The following is a 21032-nucleotide window of genomic DNA, read 5'->3' as shown; positions in this document are numbered from 1 at the left end:
ACCTAAAGAAGTGGGGAAAACGGTGTCGATCAACAAGATATTCCGGCTTCCTTGGAGGGAAGATTGACGGTCTGTTTGGCCTGAGTTTGTAACGACTCGAATTGCTGTTGTCGGAAATGAATGGATCTCCTCCACCCGCAGGGCTTGGTGATGTGAAGGCCAAAGTCTCAACGTTGTTTCCCGACTGAACGAGAGCACGATAGCGACTTGTCCCCCGTGCGATACTGGAACACGTGGGTTGAGCTTCGGGGAAACCTGAGAGGTCTTCCCCAGTGTTGCGAGGAGCGATGATTGGAGTGGTGATCCTCGATGCTCGGCGTATGCGGTCTTCAGTGGACAGGCGCCAGTAGGCTCCCAAAAGTGCGTTCGGAGAAAGTGATGGGAAGTAGGACGTCTGTATTTTCTTGAAGCGCCATTGGCGAGTGTATCGGAGGTATGAGAGGATGTTCAGCTCCTCATCCGTCCAAGAATGTCTCTTTTGTAGTGTTTTCCGCATTTTCCTTCCGAAATGGCATTGTGGCTGGTGACTCTAAGAAGATAGATACCGAGTTTGCTGCAGATGGTGACATGTCCCAGCAGTAGGTAACATTTGCGGTACCTCATGCCAGTTTCATAGTGTAACCGTAGCAATAATGGCATACTGTCTATGGCGATTTGACGGAGAAACTCTCGAGCCTTGCTGCAAACGGTGACATGTTCCGGCTATGGAGGCAACCTTGCGATACTGTGTGCCCTTATGGCAGTGTCACAGTAGCAATGATGGCATGCTGTTTATAGCTTTTCAGTGAAAAGAAATTCATCCGAATTATTGCTTCAAGAGGGGGTTGAGCAATAGGACTTCGTATTTTCCATCAAGTTACTGAGAATATATGATCAGTTTCTGAAGTTCATGGAGTTAGTCTCTTGACAGAGAAGCTTAGCTGTAGTGGCAGGTAAGAGATTTTGATATTTAGATGCCTGCGTGCCCAAAGGTAAAGCCACCCGGGCTCATAACCTGTTGAGATAGATAGTTGTAGTGTTCTTGTTGACGTTACTATCAAAAGTGGGAAACCCATCTACTTAAATGTACATCGCTAGTCTCGCCACACAAGCTTTGACCACCGTGATATTCAACACGTTTATTCGCGTGAATAAAAATTCATATATTCATATTCCTACAGTGCGAATATGAATATGCTGTATATTCGCATTCATTTATTCCTTTCGGAGCCCTATCCACTAGTACCTGAAACATGTTTTGTCCTAATAAAGACTTGATGAGCAGTGAATTGCCGAGAGATGAGTTTCGCAGCTGCAGAACATCATACAATAAATACATGAACGTCCGGTGTTGGGCAAATCTATTTCATCAGCTTATGCTATACACACCTGAAGGCAAGCCTACCTTCGGCTGTGATGGCTCAGTGCCCACTTAGCAAAAGCAGCGAGCGACACGGCAACATGCCGGTCATCTAGATGCCCCCCTCTGCCAGTGGGAAAAAGTGTAGGGAAAGCAGACGTGAAGTAATGAGGATCTTCCCATTGATTGAGAAGTAAAGCTTGCCCTCGGACACCGTATTCAATCACAGGGGAGCGGTGGTGCGAGCGGCTGGATGACATTTCCTGAATCGTCTGGTTAGTGGAAATAAGTTGAGGGCGCGTTTCACATGGTGATTGGTCATTAAGGGACTGTATTGTACTGAGGAGACGTAGGTCAGGGTTGTAACGATCTCCATTCAGATCAACTGTAACTGAAGCAGTGACTGGAATTGAGTCTTCGGTAAAGCTTCCTTGAGCATCGTTTGCAGCTTGCCAGTCATTCTCACAGTTCCCCCCTCGTAAGTCAACACTGTAACCAGCCCTTTCGTCAAGATCGGTCTCATCCAAGCATATAATGTCCTGCTGCAGAGCCGACGGAACAAAATCGTCAGGCCAGTTTTCCATGGTGGAATGAGAGATGGTGACATCTTGATAGAGCGGGTTGTGCTGAATCAGATATTGCAAAGCAGCGAGGACCCTGTTTTTTCGCACGATCAGGAAAGGTCGTAGATCGGCGTCCTTCGGGGGTTGTCGACCCATCCAGAAAACCTTAACAAGCTCCGTGAATTGGAGCTCCGGGCTAGGCAGTATTTGAAGAAGCGGTTTTGGATCCTGTGGTATGATAATAAAATGGCCGCGTAACGCATGGTAGTTTGCGGGTGATGACCGCCCTCCAGGGCGTAGCTTCAAAATCGCCCCAACAGGATGGGACTTAGCGATAAGGTATTCTTCTGTAAGCGTGAGATCTTTGAGAACGTCGGGATAATGGTGAGACAGAGTAACATTGATGTTGTTCCTCGTGGAGAACTTCGGAGCGGATCCTCGGACAAGAGCAGCATAGCAGAGTGAGCATACATTGATATTGAACGTAACAAAAAGTAGGAATGGGGCACGTAACTAATGAATAGGGATAGAGCAACAGGGTGGGAGAGAGTAAGTAATTGAGGAAGAGTGGTGGACTGGGAGAGATTAGTGATGCGGGAAGAGTGGTGAATTACTTTACCACTCATGTCTTCAAGGGCCCTATATCTGCCATTTCGAAAATGATCAACGTGCCAATCGTCGACTAGCTACTGCTCATACTGTAGTAGATCACACCATCTAAGTCCATAAATAGCCTCCACTGCTCAAACAGCCTCAAAGTAGCATAATACAGGCGTGCTAGATTACCCCATTAAAGTTGTAATTTCTTCTAAGCCTAGGTTGCGATATGTGCAGTAGGAGGTTCTCTCTAGGCCCTCACTTTTCGCCTCGTCTAAACGCACGCGGTATCGCGCTAATTTATCCCTCAGTTTCAATTCTACTCTTAAAATTTGTAGCGGGAATACTACTATCGTGTTTATCCCCGTGAGCCTTACCACCACTTTAATCTATCCAGGCTATTCTTTAATACGGAAGTATTGTAACATATCACAAAATAGCTAAATCGCTCCGCAATTTCATCTAGTCGCCTCTAGGGCTTCATATCATGGTTTAAAATTCCCGGATGACCCTCAAGAAAACCGTTTCGATGCTCCGTGTGCCAACGTATACTCTGGTGCATACAACTCATATTTAAAGCCGCGCAGTGTGCTTTTAATTCCGTCCATCCAAGTCAAGATAGTCTATTGTTCTTAAGGTCTTTCGAAGATGCATTCTTTCTTAATTGCAATTCTAGCCATTATTCAGGCAGGTACTTCCCGAGCCGGAACCATTGAGGTCATAGATCATGATGGGCAATGTCTGATATGGTCTAACGATAATTATGGCTGCACGGGTTACTCTGCGTCTTTTGGCCTTCTCGATGGAGTTGATTGTTCAAGTAGGCAAACTCAATTGAAACTTCAGACCGCTGTTAACAGTTTGCTAGAGCTCAGTGAGGTCGTGAATGGCAACCGTCATGAATTGAATGTGCTCAACGTCGACGTATGCGGTACAGAAGACGGCTTACCCGCTGCTTGGATCCAGGTGAACCACACGGGATTGGTCACCTTTTCCAATAAAAATGGGAACCAAGCGTCCTGTGTGCTCAATAATAGATTAAAGACTGGTAGCTGGTGTGTTGCAACTGGAAAATGGAACAAAACGAATTCGCCCTCCTACTCATCTACCAGTAAACTATCTACCGGCACTCCATCTGCTAGGACTCCATTTACCAGCACTCCGTCAGCCAGCAGTCCATCTACCAGCAGTCCATCTACCAGCAGTCCATCTACCAGCAGTCCATCTACCAGCAGTCCATCTACCAGCACTCCGTCTACCAGCACTCCATCTACCAGCACTCCGTCTACCAGCAGTCCATCTACCAGCACTCCATCTACCAGCACTCCATCTACCAGCACTCCGTCTACTAGCATGCTATCTACGACCACTATGGAAGATAACCTCGTCACGAGTACTAGTGTTGTTTGGGTCACGAGGTAACTATTCTATAATAAAACTCTTATGCGAACGTCCTTCAAAAAATAAGGTCAGAGGTTTAAATTATTTCGCATCGTGGCAGCTACAGTACTGTATGAAAAGAATGTCGAGGATTCAATGAAGCGCATAATCGCAGCGGCGAGCACGTAGTCGTGAAGTTCGGCTTAAAAGGCTTTTGCTGATAGCTCTTGTGTCACACTTATGGCTGATCCAACTACGAAAGTCCATAGAGTATAGTAGCGACCGCTTTCGCCCTTTCTATCGGACGTAGAGGAGCTATTTCAAACGCTAATCATATGGTGCGCTAAGCTGTATATAGCTATTCCTATATTTAAGGATCTGTTACAAGGCTAAATACAGTAGGATAATACTGAACGAAGAAAAGACTCAGTAAGGTATCCATCATGTATTGCTACGGTACCAAATACACATCCACTATCCGTCACTGCAACTTATACAGAAATATAGTCCTAACCCACCGAAAGATGACCTGAAAGCTTGATCCCTGGTGGAATCGGGGTACATATGACACAATAGTAGCGGTAGAGCACAACTAGATCTCAATAAGCGAAAATGGCGAAGTCCAGTGAGTGCTCATTATACATGAATTGGGAGAGAGTGATGAATTGGGTGAGAGTGATGAATTGGGAGAGAGTGATGAATTGGGAGAAAGTGATGAATTGGGAGAGAGTGATGAATTGAAGAGCGATGAATTGGCAGAGTGACGTTACCGGATATTCCTCGGGCGCACTAGTAAAGTCGGGGCCATCGGCCCTCAAGTTTCTCACTCTTCGCGTCTTAATACTGTCCTCAGTCTTCAAACTCCCATCTCCACAGAATACTCATTGGAGGATAACCGAGACTCAGACTCATATTCTAGATCTCTCATTTGATATACTTCATCAAGTGTTCAATTGGCTCGATGATATTGACGATGTCTTGCATTTTGCATGCTGTTGCAGACTCGTGAATTCCGTCTTTGAATTCCCGGGCTTTCGTTTGGCTGTGTTCAGATCAATTATACTTAATCTGGTATGAGAAACCGATCCTCAAACTGCATATGCTATTCTACATGTACATGATGTACAGACTATGTGCAAGGAGAGAGCAACTTTCGGCCTGCGACTTACCACTACAGTGTTTGTGATTTGTTTTTGTTTTACCATCAGGCCAATTTGACCAGTAAGACAATGGTCGAATATCGGCGGTAGCCAGTTAAACTCTGTTTCTCGGCCATAAAAGTGTTTTCGAAGTGGCGGACAGGAGATGGGGTCTCTGGTATAGATTAACACAGCCTCCTCTCAATTCATCATTCTCTCTTAATTCACCACTGACTTATCGGAAGAGAGCAGTTGATCCTGGATGATACCAATAGATCGGCTGCACCCCGGAGCTGCCTGGTCTATGATTAATGAAATGCCGGACAAGAGGTTTCTGGAATTATCTTTTAGTTTGCTCCTAAGTTCTCAATCAAAAGGTCATTCGGTTTCCGTTGCATTAACGTCGGGATACGGACTGTGTGTCGGGATACGTGGCAGATCGGTCTCTATATATTGGTTTTGTCTCCCCGTCTTAGGAAGTAAGTTACAACGCTTGTTTCCTCTACTTTGTGCAAAGCTTAATGAGAGAGCCGAAATAAATTATATCCTATAATGGCCGATAATGCGCTCCCCAATCTCTACCGGCATTATTCTAGCAATAATAACGACGATAACACCTCGCTCCCCTCTATAGAAGAAGCCTAAGATAAGCCGCCCTCGGTCATCAGTGAGTTTGGCTCTAATCTAGTTACGAAGGCTTTCATTAGGCGGAGTTGGCGACGATATGAACAAAGCCCGGACCAAAGGTTCGCAACTCAGTGAGGTCGTGAATGGCAACCGTCATGAATTGAATGTGCTCAACGTCGACGTATGCGGTACAGAAGACGGTTCGCCTGCTGCTTGGATACAGGTGAACCACACGGGACTGGTCACTTTTTCCAATAAAAATGGGAATCAAGCGTCCTGTGTACTCAATGATGGATTAAAGACTGGCAGCCGGTGTATTGCAATTAAGAAATTGGATAAAACGAACTCGCCTTCCTACTCATCTACCAGCACTCCATCTACCAGAACTTTATCTACCAGAACTTTATCTACCGGCACTTCATCTACCGGCACTTCATCTACCACCACTTCATCTACCACCACGTCGAAAATCACGACCACTAGTATTATTTGGGTCACAGTATAACTATTCTACAGGATGGATCGAAAGCAAATTCACCACTTTGCGCTCTTATAATTTTTTCTTGAACCCTATTTCGAAGCGCATTAATCCATATTCGTTCTAGCGTGTTTCGAAGTTGCGAAATGTATTGTAAGGGCTTATCACAAGGTGACTCGCCGCATAAACTAGATGAAACAGCCATACAATCGACTCGCCCCTTTCTTAGTAGGCGGTGGCAAGTTCCGACATTGAAGCTTAGTAACCCGATGCACCTACACCGCTTGCTTTATAAGAGTCATGTTGTTCGCCGCTCCCAAATCTAGTGGCGAAAAGCATAACTTACGACTGAATTCCAAACAAGCTTTCCCTCTACCCAGCGAAGTAAGTGTAAATTTCAAAAGCTGATGGAAAGTGAAGGAGATCTAGCTAAGTGGCTCTCCGACGAGAGCTCAGCACAAGCATCAGCTGTAAAGGTTTTTCGATACTACTTGACCGTCGAGGAAGCAACCCAAATTATTCAACAATTTCGATCTGAATATTGGCATGATAATCGTCAGGTACTGTGGAGCGGTATGCTGCGTGAAAATGCTCAAAACTGGGCCGATGAGCATGAAATGCAGACTCTGACCACAGCCATGGGTCCGCTGATGATGCCAGAGCATCCGCTTTGTCTCAAATCCAAAAAAGCTCCACATGCGTGGAGTCAATATATACATGGTGCCTCGGCTATATTTGCTTGGCAAATTGCCAGAGGCGAAAGTGTTACAGTCTTGACGCCTCCTCCCCCAGACCGCTTTAATCCATCGGGATTTACATATTACCAAGTAATAGAACAACCTATTATCAAGGGAGCTGTCGGGGACGACTTCGTGTGCCACATTGATGCGGTCCATCCAACGGTGAAAAGAGCGAAGGATTTCTCTTACCAGTTATGGCCGGATGACAACAAGTCGACCTGGATCAAGCGGTTTGGGTTGCAAACTGGGCCTAGAAATTGGCGGGCCACAGGCCAACGTGAAGAAAAGCTACAACTTAAAAGTATGATGGATTTGCACGATGGCCCGTCACATTCTGCAATCACATCAAAACCGTCGCCTATCAAAAAGGTAAGCCACAAAGGGTTTGCTGATAGTTCACTCATTATCTTTGAAACCAGAGGACAAAACCATCTTGCTTGTAATTGTCAGGATGTCTCTATCTTGAACGGGAACGGTATCCAGCTTTACCTTTGTACTGTTTCAACCCTTCTTCAAAACTCATCATCTTGTTTTGCTGAAAGCTTCGTTTCTTTCGTCCCGGCATGCGGATCGCAACGGAAGCTGTCTGCGAAAGGGGGTTTGAGCATCTTATCCTAATACTTCTCCAGCTCAACTATAATGGAAAGGCCACTGGGGGATTCAGGGAATAGACAAAGCTAAGAAAGCGAATCCAGGAAAAGCCAAAGACAAAACCGTCCGAAAAGAGAGCCAAAGCCGAGAAGAAAGCCAAAGCCGAGAAGAAAGCCAAAGCCGAGAAGAAAGCCAAATCCGAGAAGAAAGCCAAATCCGAGAAGAAAGCCAAATCCGAGAAGAAAGCCAAATCCGAGAAGAAAGCCAAATCCGAGAAGAAAGCCAAATACGAGAAGAAAGCCAAATCCGAGAAGAAAGCCAAATACGAGAAGAAAGCCAAATCCGAGAAGAAAGCCAAATCCGAGAAGAAAGCCAAATCCGAGAAGAAAGCCAAAGCCGAGAAGAAAGCCAAAGCCGAGAAGAAAGCCAAAGCCGAGAAGAAAGCCAAATCCGAGAAGAAAGCCAAAGCCGAGAAGAAAGTCAAAGCCGAGAAGAAAGCCAACGTTGAGAAGAAAGCCAAATCCGAGAAGAAAGCCAAATCCGAGAAGAAAGCCAAAGCCGAGAAGAAAGTCAAAGCCGAGAAGAAAGCCAACGTTGAGAAGAAAGCCAAAGCCGAAAAAAACGTCAAAGTCGATAAGAAAAGAATGACTAAAACCAAAATATAATAACGCTTTTTCAAATTGCGGCACGTCTGATCCTTGCTTTATAATGTAACTCTAGAAGCACCTGGCTACATGAACCGGTACCCAGGCTATTGTTCACCTCGATTATGGACAAGTCTTGATTCCCATGAAGTGAGAATGCCAAGAAAATATCAGATCGCTGCAGATCCGTGAACAAGATAATTGACGGCGTCTTGATCTGTCGGCAAGTTTCGAATCTCTTGAATCAACGACGATATCTCCTCCGGCGTTCCAGAGCGCAGTTTGGCAACCGTTCGGCTAAGGGCGACACGGAAGTTTAACAGCTCGGCGGTATGAGCTTTACGTCTCCGGTCACGGGCTGGATCATACAAGCATTGGCGACTTTCAGTCATACATGTCGTGCAAGGGTTCGTACCAGAGCACTGCACCGGGTTAGCTCCGTCATCGAATGGAGAAACGACATTTCTAACCTTAGACCTTTTTTTCTGACACTCGGTACAGGCCAGAGATACATTGCGTCGCTGTTTTGCCGACGAGTCCGTTTTCAGATACAGGATGCTGAATTCCTTATCCCTAGGCAGGAGCTCGCGCAGAAGAGTATTTTTCGACATTGCGGGATTGGATGAGTGACAGGCGCTTTGCGGATAGAGAGGTTTAGACATGAGAGTGGGCTTTAGGAGACTCAGGGAGGACCAGGGATTCAGGGGCACCAGTGAGACTCATTTTGTTCTCCTTTCACATCCTTGCTCGCAGTTCTCTTTGTTTGCTAGACAAAAAATCATCCATAGCAAACAAACAACCCAGCCAGGAGACCCACCATCGGAGAACACTCCGCAATCATATTGAAAGATCACCGATCAAACGGAAGCATCGGCTCTCATTGGCCACGTTATGTCCTAGACCGACCCCCCGGCATCATGCTGAGCTGTAGTATTCCGCACCACCCCTGGCGTGTCAGCAACACCAGCAAGATCGATATATCCATCCGATACAGGAAGAGCACGCTGCATCAAGTCAATCTAGCTATTTGGTATCTTTGATCGACGCAAGCCAAGTACACTTAACCCTGATTGAGTGACTATCGCTGAATCTCTTCCCCCGGCAATGCTCTTCTGTTTGGCTTGTTTGCAGAACTAGTAGTTCAGGCCCCAATGAGTCAATGTACAGATACCCGAACGGTTGGGCCGCGCGATCCGTCGATCCGCCCCGGCCTGCCTTCCTATCTCCACTCCCACTAACCCAGCGGCTAAGGTTATGCAAGTACACCATCTCAGTCCATTTTTCGTTCACCCATCTCAAGTGTATACTTCCATTTTGAACCAATCTACGAATCGGTATGAACTCGCCGACTCATACTATAGATCCAGACGGCGAAGTGATCATAATATTGCGCAATGCGAACAGTCCGTTTGCACAACTGGCTGGAAATACATTTACTAGTAGGGACTCTGACGTCTTTCCGTGGTTGTTTGGTAATGCCCAAAGTTCTCATGAGGCGACCGAGGCGACCAAAATCCTTTTCGAACAGCCAGAGCTGAGTCTCAAGGAAAAGGGGAGGAATAAGAAGAAGGAAAAGAAAAGAAAGGCTGGCGCTATTCTGACCGCTCTTGAGTCCACTTCGTCAATTGAAGAGCCCGCCGCTCATGATTCTACTTCAGGCTATTCATGGTCAATACTATCATATACCCCGAAAGCTGACCCTGGAGATGCTCGCCAAAGTTGCTGTTATAGCAGACTACTATGATTGCAAGGAGGCTTTGTATTTCCAGACAGATATGTGGATCATGAACGTGGAGGAGAATATTCCTACGGCGGTTTCTCGGGATTTGACTTTATGGCTATGGGTTGCCTGGTTTTTCCAACTTTCTTCCCAATTCAAATTATCAACTTCCATTGCCATGTCACAGAGCGACGGTTGGATTGATAATTTGGGACTTCCGTCCCAGACACTGTCATAGGTGAGGGTAGACGAATTCTCCCGAGTGCTTGGAAACCAATGGAATTGCAGGTTCAATGAACAGATGTAGAGAAAAGGCCATAAACAAATTTGATTGTCCTTCTTGTTGAAACATGGGATGCCTTTTTACTCGGCACTGGGCTGTTGTTTTGAATGTCGCTCAATCATGTATGGGGCTCTTACCATGCAGATGCGGTCAAGCAACCTGCTTTTACCGAAGCCTAAGACTCCTTTTCCGAATTTGGATTACAACTCTCTTATGCGGAGAATAATGGCGTTCACATCGCCAGAATGGTATAATTCATCCTCGAGTTATTCGAGCTATAGATCCACCAATCTGCCCTGACGCCTCCTTCGCATCCGTATTCGCGGTACTGAAGGATTCTCTTGAGGGGCTGGAACTGAATCGGTTCACTAGTACACAATTTGCGATCTCTGTGATGCTGTCTAAATGATAATCTCACGTAGGTTGGAACATGCGGTCATGGTGCGATGTCGAGTGTAAGCCAGTTACTTGATTATGACTGTTATCTTGCATACATTCGTTGACCTGGACTACTTGTATGTAAGATCATGTATGCACACGAGGTAGTCCTCATTATGGCATAGTTTTACTCCTTGCCCCTAGTTCCAGTGGTAGGATTTTGGACGAAACTATGAAAGCGAGAGTTCTCATACTTGATGTCGTCGCTAGCATGTGAAATTCTGCACATATTCATACATCAATTTCGTCCACGTAGAATCCGTACTTTTGAAGAAAAAGTCGCGGCAAACCTTCGAGATTGGGGTGCATAGATGCTTCCCAATTGGGGGACGTACTGTACATGATGTAAAGTCTCTGTGCAAGGAGAGAGCCCCTTACGGCCTGTGACTTACCATTTGAGAGTTTATGATTTGTTCTTTTGGACCACGAATAAGACAATAGTCGAAAATAGGTGGTAGCCAGTTGAACTGTGTTTCTAGGCCATGAAAGTGTTTTTTCGAAGTGGCGGACAGGGGGTGGGGTCTCTGGTATGGATTAACACAGCCTCCTCCCAATTCATCATTCTCTCTTAACTCACCACTGACTCATCAGAAGAGAGCAGTTGATCCTGGATGATACCAATAGATCGGCTGCACCCCCGGAGCTGCCCGGTCTATGATTAATGAAATGCCGGACACGAGTTTTCTGGAATCATCATTTAGTTTGCTCCCAAGTTCTCAATCAAACTGTCATTCAGTTTCTATTGCATTAATATCGGGATACGTGGCAGATCGGTCTCTATATATTGGTTGTTTCTCCCCGTCTCAGGAAGTACAACGCTTGTTACCTCTACTTTGTGCAAATCTCAACGAGAGAACCGAAATAAATTATATCCCATTATGGCCGATAGTGCGCTCCCCGATCTCTACCGGCATTTTTCTGGCAATAATGACGACGACAACACCTCGCTCCCCTCCACAGGAAAAGCCCCCGATAAGCCGCCCTCGGTCATCAGTGAGCTTGGCTCTAATCTAGTTACGTTGCAATGCATCTCAGGACGGTCATATTCTACGCCCAGAAATGATTTCTCCTCGAACTTCCACGTCACTTCAATACAGGAGCCACCTCAGCTGGTGATCCAGGTGGGAGGTACTGATATATGGTACATCGACACTCCACCCAAGTCTGAATGCCCGGTGCATCGGACTACGGGTCTGGATTTCTTAGTCCAGATCCTGGGAGAGATGGAGGTTACTCATTTCACGGGCGAGCAACAAATCATACGACCTGGCGATTTAACCATCCAGGGTTCCACTTTCACCAAATGGCGCAATCCAAGCAGGTATCAATGGGCTCGGATGATGGGATTTATGTCTACGGCCCGTTCTATTGGGAAAGAAGATCCGCCGTCTAGAGCAGGGTTTTCCAAGCTGTGAAAAAGTCTGTTACTTCTACATTCCACAATGATTTAGTAATACTTTAGACTGTTTCAGAGAGTTGCATGGACGTACTGTATGTGTACACGGATGTGTATATATGCTGTATCCTGCATATCACTTCTGAAGTTGGATTCTACATCACAACCCACTAGGCTGGTTACGGATTCCTATTTTAGTCTAGTTGCGAAATCAACTTCTGAGGGGTCAGTTAAATGAAACCAATGATACCTGGGCGCTGTGTAAACGCAGCTCTGATCCTTAATGAAATTTCAAGTGGTGAACAATCATTTTCATTGTACATGTAGCATTTCCTCTCGCCTTTCCTGTGTTCTTCCATCAGATGTCCCTTCCAATCTCGAATCGTCTTCCGAAGTATCGACAATCGCCCGTATCTCTCATCTTTAGCGACCCATCAGCTAAGCATGTGATCTCGTCTCTCAAATGGCGCATACGCTTTGTAGTTTCATTTCGACCCCTTTCTGTAAATTGGATCCTCTCCACCTTCATATGTAACCCTAGCAGCGCCTGTGTAGTCCGTTCATCCAAATTGCCTTCAATCTTCAGATTGATGCGGAATATCCATGTGTTGTACCACACCTCGTTCAAAAGGTTGATTCCCTTCTCCCCTGCACATGCATAAACGAGTTCCCTTCGGAGCCAGGATGGGTGGGGTCGTATGCGATCCTGGTGATAGCAGATTCCGTGGCACTGAGAATTCTCCCCAAAATTGTGCTTGATAGCCTGCTCTAGAAGTCGAATATGTTGGTGCGCAGTATCCGTGGTAATTCCATGCTGTCTGCCATACACGTGGACATAGCGAACCATTCTTGTTTATTTTGCTGGGACAGCAATCCCTGTGATCTCGTGGAATTGGCTGAATTTATATAATTCGATTATAGCAAGTATATAATTACAAAATTAATCTAATTTCAGTTCTAGCACCGATATTGGCACACCAATTCGACAAGAAATCCTCGAATCCAGTTGAGCCGCTTGCAAAGGGACAGATTGAATTTTTATTGTGGATGGTCTTGGAGCCCTTTCGACAATAGAAATCATCTTTGTTCTATAACGATTTGATCTTCGGTTATTGGAGGGTGACACTAAGTCGATAAACAGATTATGTGAGGGTTGTGGTAAACACGCCGTGAAGGGGGAATTACTCAGGCAATCTACATGCTCTACTTGGATGAGAGACTTTGTCAAGGAACCCGTATAATTTTGTAGTTTGTTTCGTTTGGTGGGGAGGGTGGCCGCCAGGGGGTTGCCCGCTGAACCTCAAAATGCCCCTCTGACCTGAACGACAAATGTGCCCCTTAGTGCCAGGACACTGCGCATCAACAAGTCATCGTCGTAAGCAATTTGCATGACCATTGAAACAAATGGTGCCTTTTACGCTAGTGTGGTGGCTAGCAGTGGATGGTATTCTTGAAGTAATGAGACAACAACAACGGTTAGGCGAAGATTAACATCCCAAATCGTCTTGGACTCAAGTATGTGCTCAATCCCTTGGACCAAGCAATCCCCTCGTCCGGGGTTCGAATTGAAAAACAGTTGTTTGTTTTTAGTCCTTTTAGGCGCCAAATACTTTAAAGATCTCAAGATGACCATATAAATCAAATTGTGAGGCCAGACCCGTAATGTGGAAAATGAACGTTTGCCTAGAAATTAATTGATCAGATTGTCTACTACGTCGTATTTACTTTACGCCCCCCCTTGCAATTTGCTAATAAACATTTTCAAGGGTTATTCAAAGGGCAAAATGTATGAATCATGATTAACTACACCTGATAGATCAGCTGAGGGAGTCTCTTCGAGTAGGCAACAACAGCAATGAGGCCAGATGAAACTTTTGATGACCAGTTGAAGGTATGAGAAAAGCAAAAAAGGCTAGAGGTTCACCGAGGGAATGTAGTAAATTGAGGGAGAATGGGGTATTGAAAGGTTTATATATACTGAAGGGATCATTGTCTAATTGCTTAATCGGCGACTTATTGCAGCGCATGTACGATGCTAAACTGACAAAGCATAGAGCTTACATATAAACTACGGTGTTAAGGAGCAAGAAGGATAGTTTTGTATCTCCTCTGCACAACGAACAAGTCAATCGATTTTGCGTGTCTTTCCATTTAACATCTAGACCCAGGATGTCGCCTAAGAAGCCTCTCCAGAAGGCAACTGTCATCAAAACTGCTTGTGAGCATCAAAGTCAGGCTCCGGCTCGAGCCGACAAGAGCGTTCTAGAAAAAATCCAAAAATGTCTGAATCGTGCATATCACGTCAAAGCATCGGAAGCAGAAGCCAAAACCGCGCTCTTCATATCTCAGAAACTCATGAGTGAGCATAATGTGACTCAAGCAGATCTCATTGCCAACGATGATAGAAGCAACAAAGCGTGCTACGGTGGGCGGAGTATCGTTCGCATTGAAAAAGTCACGGGCTTATCGCGGAGGGTAATGAGAGAGGCTTTTGTCGAGAGGGTGGCGACGGCAATGTGCACTTTTTTTGACTGCAAAAGCTTCTCGACCGATTTTGGTATCTCTGTGGAATGGTCATTCTTCGGTATTGCTAGCAACACGGTTGCCGCAGCAATAGCCTTTGAAATGGCACACAATCTGATCTTGGAATGGGGATGTGTCTACAAAGGGGGTGCACCTACTTTCAGCTACCGTCTCGGCGTGGCAGACGGACTTAAGACTATGGCCAATCGCGAAAAGCAAAATGAGCTTGCGGAAGTCCAGCGCAACGAACTAGATTCGGTCGCAGCAAGAAGTCTCGAGGAAAAAAAGGAGCTCCAGCGAGAGTTGGACATGATAGCGGAACTCTCTGCCGAAGCCAAGAGCACATCAGACCATGACGACGAGGATATGGCCTCATTGAAATTTGAATCTGACAACGAGTCCAACAGCGATTCCAACGACATTGATGGGTGGAACATCAAAGCCGATTTCAGCACGGATGATTTGCAAACTATCGATCTATGCGATGACGTGGACGAGAACATCGAGACGTATATGAAGCGGGAGCCAACCAAGCCACCAAATCCCAACGAAATCCCCGAATCTCTGGCTGAGTTTGATAGAAAGGTCGAACCCGAGACTAAGCCTCCAACGCCAATGGCATCTTGTTGGAAATCTCAGATGCAGCTCGTTCACTTTCGGGCAACATCGGAGCAGGTTGCGGATGATTATCTAGCGCAGCATAAGATTAAGCTACGCAGTGGAAGGAAACGGAAATCAACCATTCGAGATAAAGATTCCTATCGTCGGGGACAGCAGGACAGTTCAAAAATTGATGTCCGGCAGACAGCGCTAACATGAAGACTTTTGCTCAGGTTCACGACAGTCATCTTGTTCAGACGACTAGTCCGTAGCCTCTAAGATGGTCAAAAGCTGCGGGATAGAATCCTCTGCCGATCATTGTTCTTTTCGGGGGAAAAAGGTCTCGTGGTGAATTGTACAGTTAAATGAAAATAGATAAATGTTTTAATATTAATTGGTTACTGCGAACTGAGAAGGCATGGATAGCTTTTTCTTCTATTTCGTTGCTGAGAAGGACGGAGTGACGGGGGTCTACTTTGACGGGATGAGGAGAACATATATCACGGTATCTCGATAGAGTTCTAATATAAGTTGCAATTGAGAAGTGGGCCAAGTAGCGCTACAAGGTGAATACACCTACCACCCAGTCATCTTTTTCTCTGGTTTGCCAAGCGCTTTGATCGCCCTATTCCCGGAATAGTCCTCTCCTCCATGGCCCCTTTTGCATTTACCGGACCCTTGTTGACAGGGCGGATCATCATTCTCCGGCTGGCTAGTCTGGATAGATGGTTCCATTTTATCGCCTTGACGGGACCACGACTGGTACAGTTCACCACAAGATGACATGTGGCCCTCTGCCATCCAATAACAGCTTTCATCTTTGTCTTGTGAGGCTCCTGCGGTAAATCTGGTTAGCAAAACGAATTTTGCCCTGTTCGAATAAACGTACTTTCTTCGCCCTCGGCAGACTTGGGGACTTCTGATCTTTCCTCCTCTAGATGGACGTAGGGGATTGATTCAGGGGAGCAAATACAATCACGGCTCTGACCATATATTAATCGGGATGATGCCAAATCAAAATTCGAATCCGTTACTGCGGGTTCGTCGTGTAGAACAGGGAAGCCTCTGTCGCGCAAACGTGCTCAATATTCCGTGGTACAGAAAGATTCAGTGCTCCTAGCAGAATTATGCTGCTCTGGTGTGTGCTGTTCTATTCGCCACAGCTGTCGTCGTCATTTATAACGATAGGGTTGGCTTCCGATCCCAATTCATCAGGCACATCACTCCATCCTCTGGTAATGATCATGGTGCCTTGTGTTGCGACAGAATGATGATATATTGTTGAGCCAGACTGAGGCATCAGAAGCAGCTAGTCTTATGCTAGCTAGATTAGCAAGTAATCTTCCCCACAGGACAATTTTTTCGTACCTGGAGCTTCTACGATGGACTCGTGAGAGCTTTATTGACTGAGCTGTTCATGTTCCAGAGATTATATTGATGTATTTATATGCAACAATCTGGGAAACTAAGTGAACTGAGCTGGGAAAAATAGAAGCTCCCAGGAGATAGTCAGGCCCTGTTCTCCAAGATAAGGTATGATCGGGCCCTTTCTTGATGTTTACTGCCCATATACTCCTAGGAATTGCGCGAGTAGATTAGCCGAGACGCCGAAGTTTGGTAATACATTGGTAAAAGGTTGATCTGCTCCTCGGAAATCGCTGCGCGCTCCTGTAGCTTCTGTATCAGTCTCGTAAGGTCTCCAGGGTTTCTTGAACGTTGATCCAGCAAACAAACCAAACAGACGGATGTCTGCTCCATTGGAGATGTGGCAGGACTCCGAATCCCTATCTTTCTGACCACTTGCCCTCGAGTGCTCATTGCGAACGAACGACTTGCCTATCCTAAGACTAGTAGGCCTCAAAACGCATTTGGCCATCATAAAGTTCAATCTCCTCCACCTGCGTGACATCTTCAAGGAATGTAGCGCCATACTCTCTCATCATCTATATCTTCTCCTCCATATTCATCACTAAACTTGTTCACCGCTGCCTGATTACTTTCCCACTCTCACACCAAAAGCTATCTATAATCCCATCCACACCACTGGTATGCGATGAAGTCGGATATCCACAAGCGAAAGTACCGAGACCGTCACTAATTAGAATTGAACGTTAAACAAAACATGGAGCAACAGGAAAGTGGTCTTATTTGATTTCCTCGGTGCAACCCGGAGGACAAATCTCCTCTCCCTTGCTTTTTGGTGAACAAAGCTGTTCTGAAGTACGTGTAAAAAGCAGTTGGTCTGACCGGAGGCTGTCATAATTCGCTCCTTGATCAACTTTGCTTCTTTCACCGTCCTTTACACCTCGACCGACGGACACTGAGCAGAATTTTGACTAATATCGGGGCCACGGGAACAACTGGACGAATGCTGGGCTGGTAGAAAGAATATTCGCCCAATACACACTCTGTGGAAGAAAAAATTTTGGTAACCATTAAGGCTGGTGGTGTAAAGCTTAACGAGCCTGGGTCATATTCGGCATCTCCGCCACCTGGTTCCACCATCAAAGGCACAGCACACTCGTCAGAGAGATCGTGCAAAGACCATTCCATCTTGCAAACCTCTGATTGAAGAAGAACTCGTTTCAGTTCTCTTGATAATTGGTGTGTCTGCTGAGGATCGGATGTGGACTGCAATTTTATATTGAAACAATATATGGATAGGTGTAAGTTGATCAGCTTTCTAAAATGTGTGAATGGGTGTTGTTTAAATATTTTCGTGCTACGTGCTGCTGATGGCAAGTTTTCCTCCGTCAAACAAAAGTCGGGATGGAGTATAATCCGCGCCATGATAGATGTCTAATCAACGGCTATTTATCCAATATAAGGTTTCGTCAATATAGTTTTGCCCAAGATCTAGTCAACTACTTCGTTTCGCCATCAGAACACTCTGTCCATGGCACGTAGTCGCCGCAATCGTAACCATTATTAATAAAGATGACCAGATAGTCGTGCGTAGCACACTGCCGCATTGTCATGCGCCCCCACGTATAAGTGCATTTGATAGACCCTTGTCTGGCTTAGATCAGGCCTAATGTAGAAGAATAATAATATCTGGCACTAGTCCAACTCTTACATCATTGCAAAAGGTGACGAAGAGACAAGGGCAAGGATAGGAGAATGAGCAAGTATTAGAAACGTGGTAACTGGAATTTACTGATGATGAGATGCTTTATTTCCAACACGAATCGATTCGGCGCCCAAGGGGGAAAAGAAGTCACAAAGATGCGTGCAGCACGCTGCGATTCTGTATCTCTTGCACGATTTGTCTTCTGGTGCCCTCATCTGCACACTGCATAACTGTCTGCCCCTTACAATTTTCAATGTTCACGTTTGCTCCTTTGCGGACCAGGTATTGAATAACGTCATCTCTTTTGAGAGCCAATGCTGTGTGTAAGGGAGTTTCCCTCATAAAAGGGAACATATCCCAAGACGCTTGATGGTCTTGGTACATGAGAGAATTGAGAGGAGCACCCTTATCTATGAGGATTTTGACCACTTCGAGGGTTTCCGACTCTCGGTAAATCGCATTATGCACAAGCTGACCTTTCCTGACATCACCGCCACGACGCAGGAGAAGATCAATAGTTGGCAGATCGGCGTATTTGACGGCGTAAGAGAGCGGTGTGGAATCAATATAGCAACGTACATTAGGACCCGCGCCACGATCAAGGAGCCATATGGTCATCTCCCAGTCCTTGAGCGCATTGCTAGAAGTAAAAAGCGTCACTTAACTGGTAATCCTAAAAGGGAACAGGTTTGCTCACGTAAGAACGGGGGGTTCCATTCTACCCATTGGCTTGTTGATATCCCAGGCATTAGCGAAGAAGGTTGACAAGATGTCTTTCGCCTTGGCCTTGACTGCTTCGAGGACATAAATTGGTGACATAGGCAAATTACGACGGAGTAGCTCCTGAACAAGCCAGATTTTGTTTGACTTTATGGCACCAATCATCACCCCGGAGAGATGACGGATGTCCCAATCATCAGAGAGAGAGTGATCAAGGAGTTGTTGCAACTGTTGGTCGTCGTCAAGTTCTTCCAAGCGGTGAACCAAGGAGAGCATCTGTGTTGGTACCGGGGGAGGGGTTTCACTCCGGCTAGAAGGTCCCTTTTCAAGGATATGTTGGGCAGACATGGTTGAATCCTCAGGCGGTAAGAAGTGAGAAGACGGATGGATTGATGACTCTTCGATAAGCGGAGAAGGAGCTCTCCCCAAAGGGATGGCCGGGCCAGGTGACCGGTGTTGCACGTGACTCCGGGCTAATGCATAGCTCCTGGGATTGTTAGGCTCTCGGTGGCGCCGCGGTGAAACAGCACCTCCATTACTTGGCTGTTGCAGGGGAGGTAACACGCAGCTGCTAAACGTCGCAAAACTTGCGATCATTGGTCATCGCAAAAATTTGCAGCAATTTGGTACATATATCTGCTATTCGCCACAAGCCCGAACACGCCAGGAACGAACGATGAAACTACTGATGATAGAGGCCTAGAAACTATGTATCTATCGAGGATGAGTTCCAGATTTTGGTAACAACCTCCAGCATCATTTGATAGCCCCTCAAAGGCTAACTGCAGATGGGGTTATTGGGGTGGCTACCACACCGAATCTGGTTTACAAACGCCCAGCCTGGGAGGGCCATGCAGATCTTTAGGCTGTCTCTGGGGCCAGCGGCTAAGAAGATGTTGTTTCTCGGCCCCTTTGCTTGGGACTCCACATGAGCGCTTAACAATGTAACGAAGAATTCAAACTGGAGTTTCAACGATATCCTGCGTGCATTAGTGCGTGACAAGTGCTCTTCACGCTGAACATGTGGCACCTATCATCGTAAACGCTCGGACACCGCTGCTCGCGCCAGCCCCTGAGTCAGGAGCCGGATCTCTATGTATATATACATAAACCAGCTTTATTTCTCGCTCGAGTGCTACCGAACCAAATATTACTCCACCATGGCCAGTCCTGGAAACTTCGAACTATGGAGCGCCGCTGGCGCTGTCCAGATTGTCGCAATGGGCAGAGTGGAATTTCTCGATTTCAGAGTTAAACAAGCTATTGGAACTGAACAACTTGGATCTTGCTCCGTCGTGGTTATTGCATCGGTACATGGTGCAATACTCGCCCACATTCCACCACAACCACAACCAACAATCAATCCTACAAGCGCTGATGACAACGTTCGATCCATGATGAATGAGGTCGGCAGGCTATACCGGAATAAACAACCATATTTTCCATCTGCTGAATCGGTCGTCGCATGTGCAGTCTACCGAGGAGAAGTTGCTTTGCAAAGCCAGCTCGATATCATGGAAGGGAGTCTAATTGGACTAGGGCTTAGACCCAAGAATATTTCCTACGAAGTACCGGGCAACCCAGCAATTCGGGGGAAGGGGACGGTGATTGTAATCAAAAAGAGTGACTATCCGAAGCCAAAGATCTTTGTGGAGGACGGGCATGTGAATGCTTGATATGTTATTCTCGAACTGCAGATGAAGGAGCTCTGGGTAAATTGGACTCTAGGCGCGTGATTACATCGCAACTATCAGCCTGCCAGCTACTGGTAACATCATGGGATCTGTATTCCATAGCGTCCTACTATCTATCAAACAGCCTGAAATAAGTAGTGCATGCGTGGCCGAGACACTTTGTCCAATTAAAGTACGCGCCCCTGCCAAGACGGATGGAAGTATCCAATCATATGCCTCCAAATCAAGGCTGGCAGGCCAAAATGTTGTGGCGTCGGGGTTCTTTGTTTGCTACTGAGACTTCAAGCGTTGAGGCCAGGATCGGGAATGTGCATAGGACTGGTCTCAAATGGCCGCGGGCTTTCGGTCTCTTTATTTCAAAGAAGCCGCCAAGGTGGTTCTTTGTCTAGCAAACAAAGAGAACCGGCACTGCAAATTGACCATTTAAGTCCGTCGCGTCACCCACCTCTTTACTATGGACATCTACATTGAATAATATTTTCCGGCTTTA

At 46.1% G+C, this 21032-nt stretch overlaps 10 protein-coding genes across 10 annotated transcripts; 7 read left to right on the top strand and 3 right to left on the bottom strand.

The window, feature by feature from the left end:
- Nucleotides 1-1380: 1380 nt before the first annotated feature.
- Nucleotides 1381-2528, bottom strand: N7511_008388 (uncharacterized protein; the record flags this gene model as incomplete). Its single annotated transcript, XM_057130765.1, has 2 exons — nucleotides 1381-2415; nucleotides 2517-2528. The coding sequence occupies 2 exons, from the start codon at nucleotides 2526-2528 to the stop codon at nucleotides 1381-1383; spliced, it is 1047 nt and encodes a 348-aa protein (XP_056981496.1).
- Nucleotides 2529-3262: 734 nt separating this feature from the next.
- N7511_008387 (uncharacterized protein) lies at nucleotides 3263-3921 on the top strand (the record flags this gene model as incomplete). The annotated part of the gene is made up of 2 exons (XM_057130764.1): nucleotides 3263-3319; nucleotides 3370-3921. The coding sequence occupies 2 exons, from the start codon at nucleotides 3263-3265 to the stop codon at nucleotides 3919-3921; spliced, it is 609 nt and encodes a 202-aa protein (XP_056981495.1).
- Nucleotides 3922-6530: 2609 nt separating this feature from the next.
- N7511_008386 (uncharacterized protein) lies at nucleotides 6531-8119 on the top strand (the record flags this gene model as incomplete). Its single annotated transcript, XM_057130763.1, has 2 exons — nucleotides 6531-7232; nucleotides 7559-8119. The coding sequence occupies 2 exons, from the start codon at nucleotides 6531-6533 to the stop codon at nucleotides 8117-8119; spliced, it is 1263 nt and encodes a 420-aa protein (XP_056981494.1).
- A 149-nt stretch (nucleotides 8120-8268) lies between these two features.
- N7511_008385 (Zn(II)2Cys6 transcription factor domain-containing protein) lies at nucleotides 8269-8709 on the bottom strand (the record flags this gene model as incomplete). The annotated part of the gene is made up of 2 exons (XM_057130762.1): nucleotides 8269-8520; nucleotides 8569-8709. The coding sequence occupies 2 exons, from the start codon at nucleotides 8707-8709 to the stop codon at nucleotides 8269-8271; spliced, it is 393 nt and encodes a 130-aa protein (XP_056981493.1).
- A 725-nt stretch (nucleotides 8710-9434) lies between these two features.
- N7511_008384 (uncharacterized protein) lies at nucleotides 9435-10056 on the top strand (the record flags this gene model as incomplete). Its single annotated transcript, XM_057130761.1, is given in 2 exon segments — nucleotides 9435-9718; nucleotides 9732-10056. The coding sequence occupies 2 exon segments, from the start codon at nucleotides 9435-9437 to the stop codon at nucleotides 10054-10056; spliced, it is 609 nt and encodes a 202-aa protein (XP_056981492.1).
- A 165-nt stretch (nucleotides 10057-10221) lies between these two features.
- Nucleotides 10222-10510, top strand: N7511_008383 (uncharacterized protein; the record flags this gene model as incomplete). Its single annotated transcript, XM_057130760.1, is given in 2 exon segments — nucleotides 10222-10366; nucleotides 10383-10510. 2 exon segments carry the CDS (start codon nucleotides 10222-10224, stop codon nucleotides 10508-10510), a joined length of 273 nt encoding a protein of 90 aa, XP_056981491.1.
- A 907-nt stretch (nucleotides 10511-11417) lies between these two features.
- On the top strand, nucleotides 11418-11954 carry N7511_008382 (uncharacterized protein; the record flags this gene model as incomplete). The annotated part of the gene is made up of 1 exon (XM_057130759.1): nucleotides 11418-11954. One exon carries the CDS (start codon nucleotides 11418-11420, stop codon nucleotides 11952-11954), a length of 537 nt encoding a protein of 178 aa, XP_056981490.1.
- A 2150-nt stretch (nucleotides 11955-14104) lies between these two features.
- N7511_008381 (DUF2786 domain-containing protein) lies at nucleotides 14105-15277 on the top strand (the record flags this gene model as incomplete). The annotated part of the gene is made up of 1 exon (XM_057130758.1): nucleotides 14105-15277. The coding sequence occupies one exon, from the start codon at nucleotides 14105-14107 to the stop codon at nucleotides 15275-15277; it is 1173 nt and encodes a 390-aa protein (XP_056981489.1).
- A 2998-nt stretch (nucleotides 15278-18275) lies between these two features.
- N7511_008380 (ankyrin repeat domain-containing protein) lies at nucleotides 18276-19196 on the bottom strand (the record flags this gene model as incomplete). The annotated part of the gene is made up of 2 exons (XM_057130757.1): nucleotides 18276-18768; nucleotides 18826-19196. 2 exons carry the CDS (start codon nucleotides 19194-19196, stop codon nucleotides 18276-18278), a joined length of 864 nt encoding a protein of 287 aa, XP_056981488.1.
- Nucleotides 19197-20008: 812 nt separating this feature from the next.
- N7511_008379 (uncharacterized protein) lies at nucleotides 20009-20524 on the top strand (the record flags this gene model as incomplete). Its single annotated transcript, XM_057130756.1, has 1 exon — nucleotides 20009-20524. The coding sequence occupies one exon, from the start codon at nucleotides 20009-20011 to the stop codon at nucleotides 20522-20524; it is 516 nt and encodes a 171-aa protein (XP_056981487.1).
- Between the last annotated feature and the right edge of the window lie 508 nt (nucleotides 20525-21032).

Source organism: Penicillium nucicola (genome assembly GCF_028828085.1).
Source record: "Penicillium nucicola strain IBT 29836 chromosome Unknown utg000009l, whole genome shotgun sequence".
NCBI classification, from domain to species: Eukaryota; Fungi; Ascomycota; class Eurotiomycetes; order Eurotiales; family Aspergillaceae; genus Penicillium; species Penicillium nucicola.
This window is presented reverse-complemented; position numbering and strand designations above follow the sequence as displayed.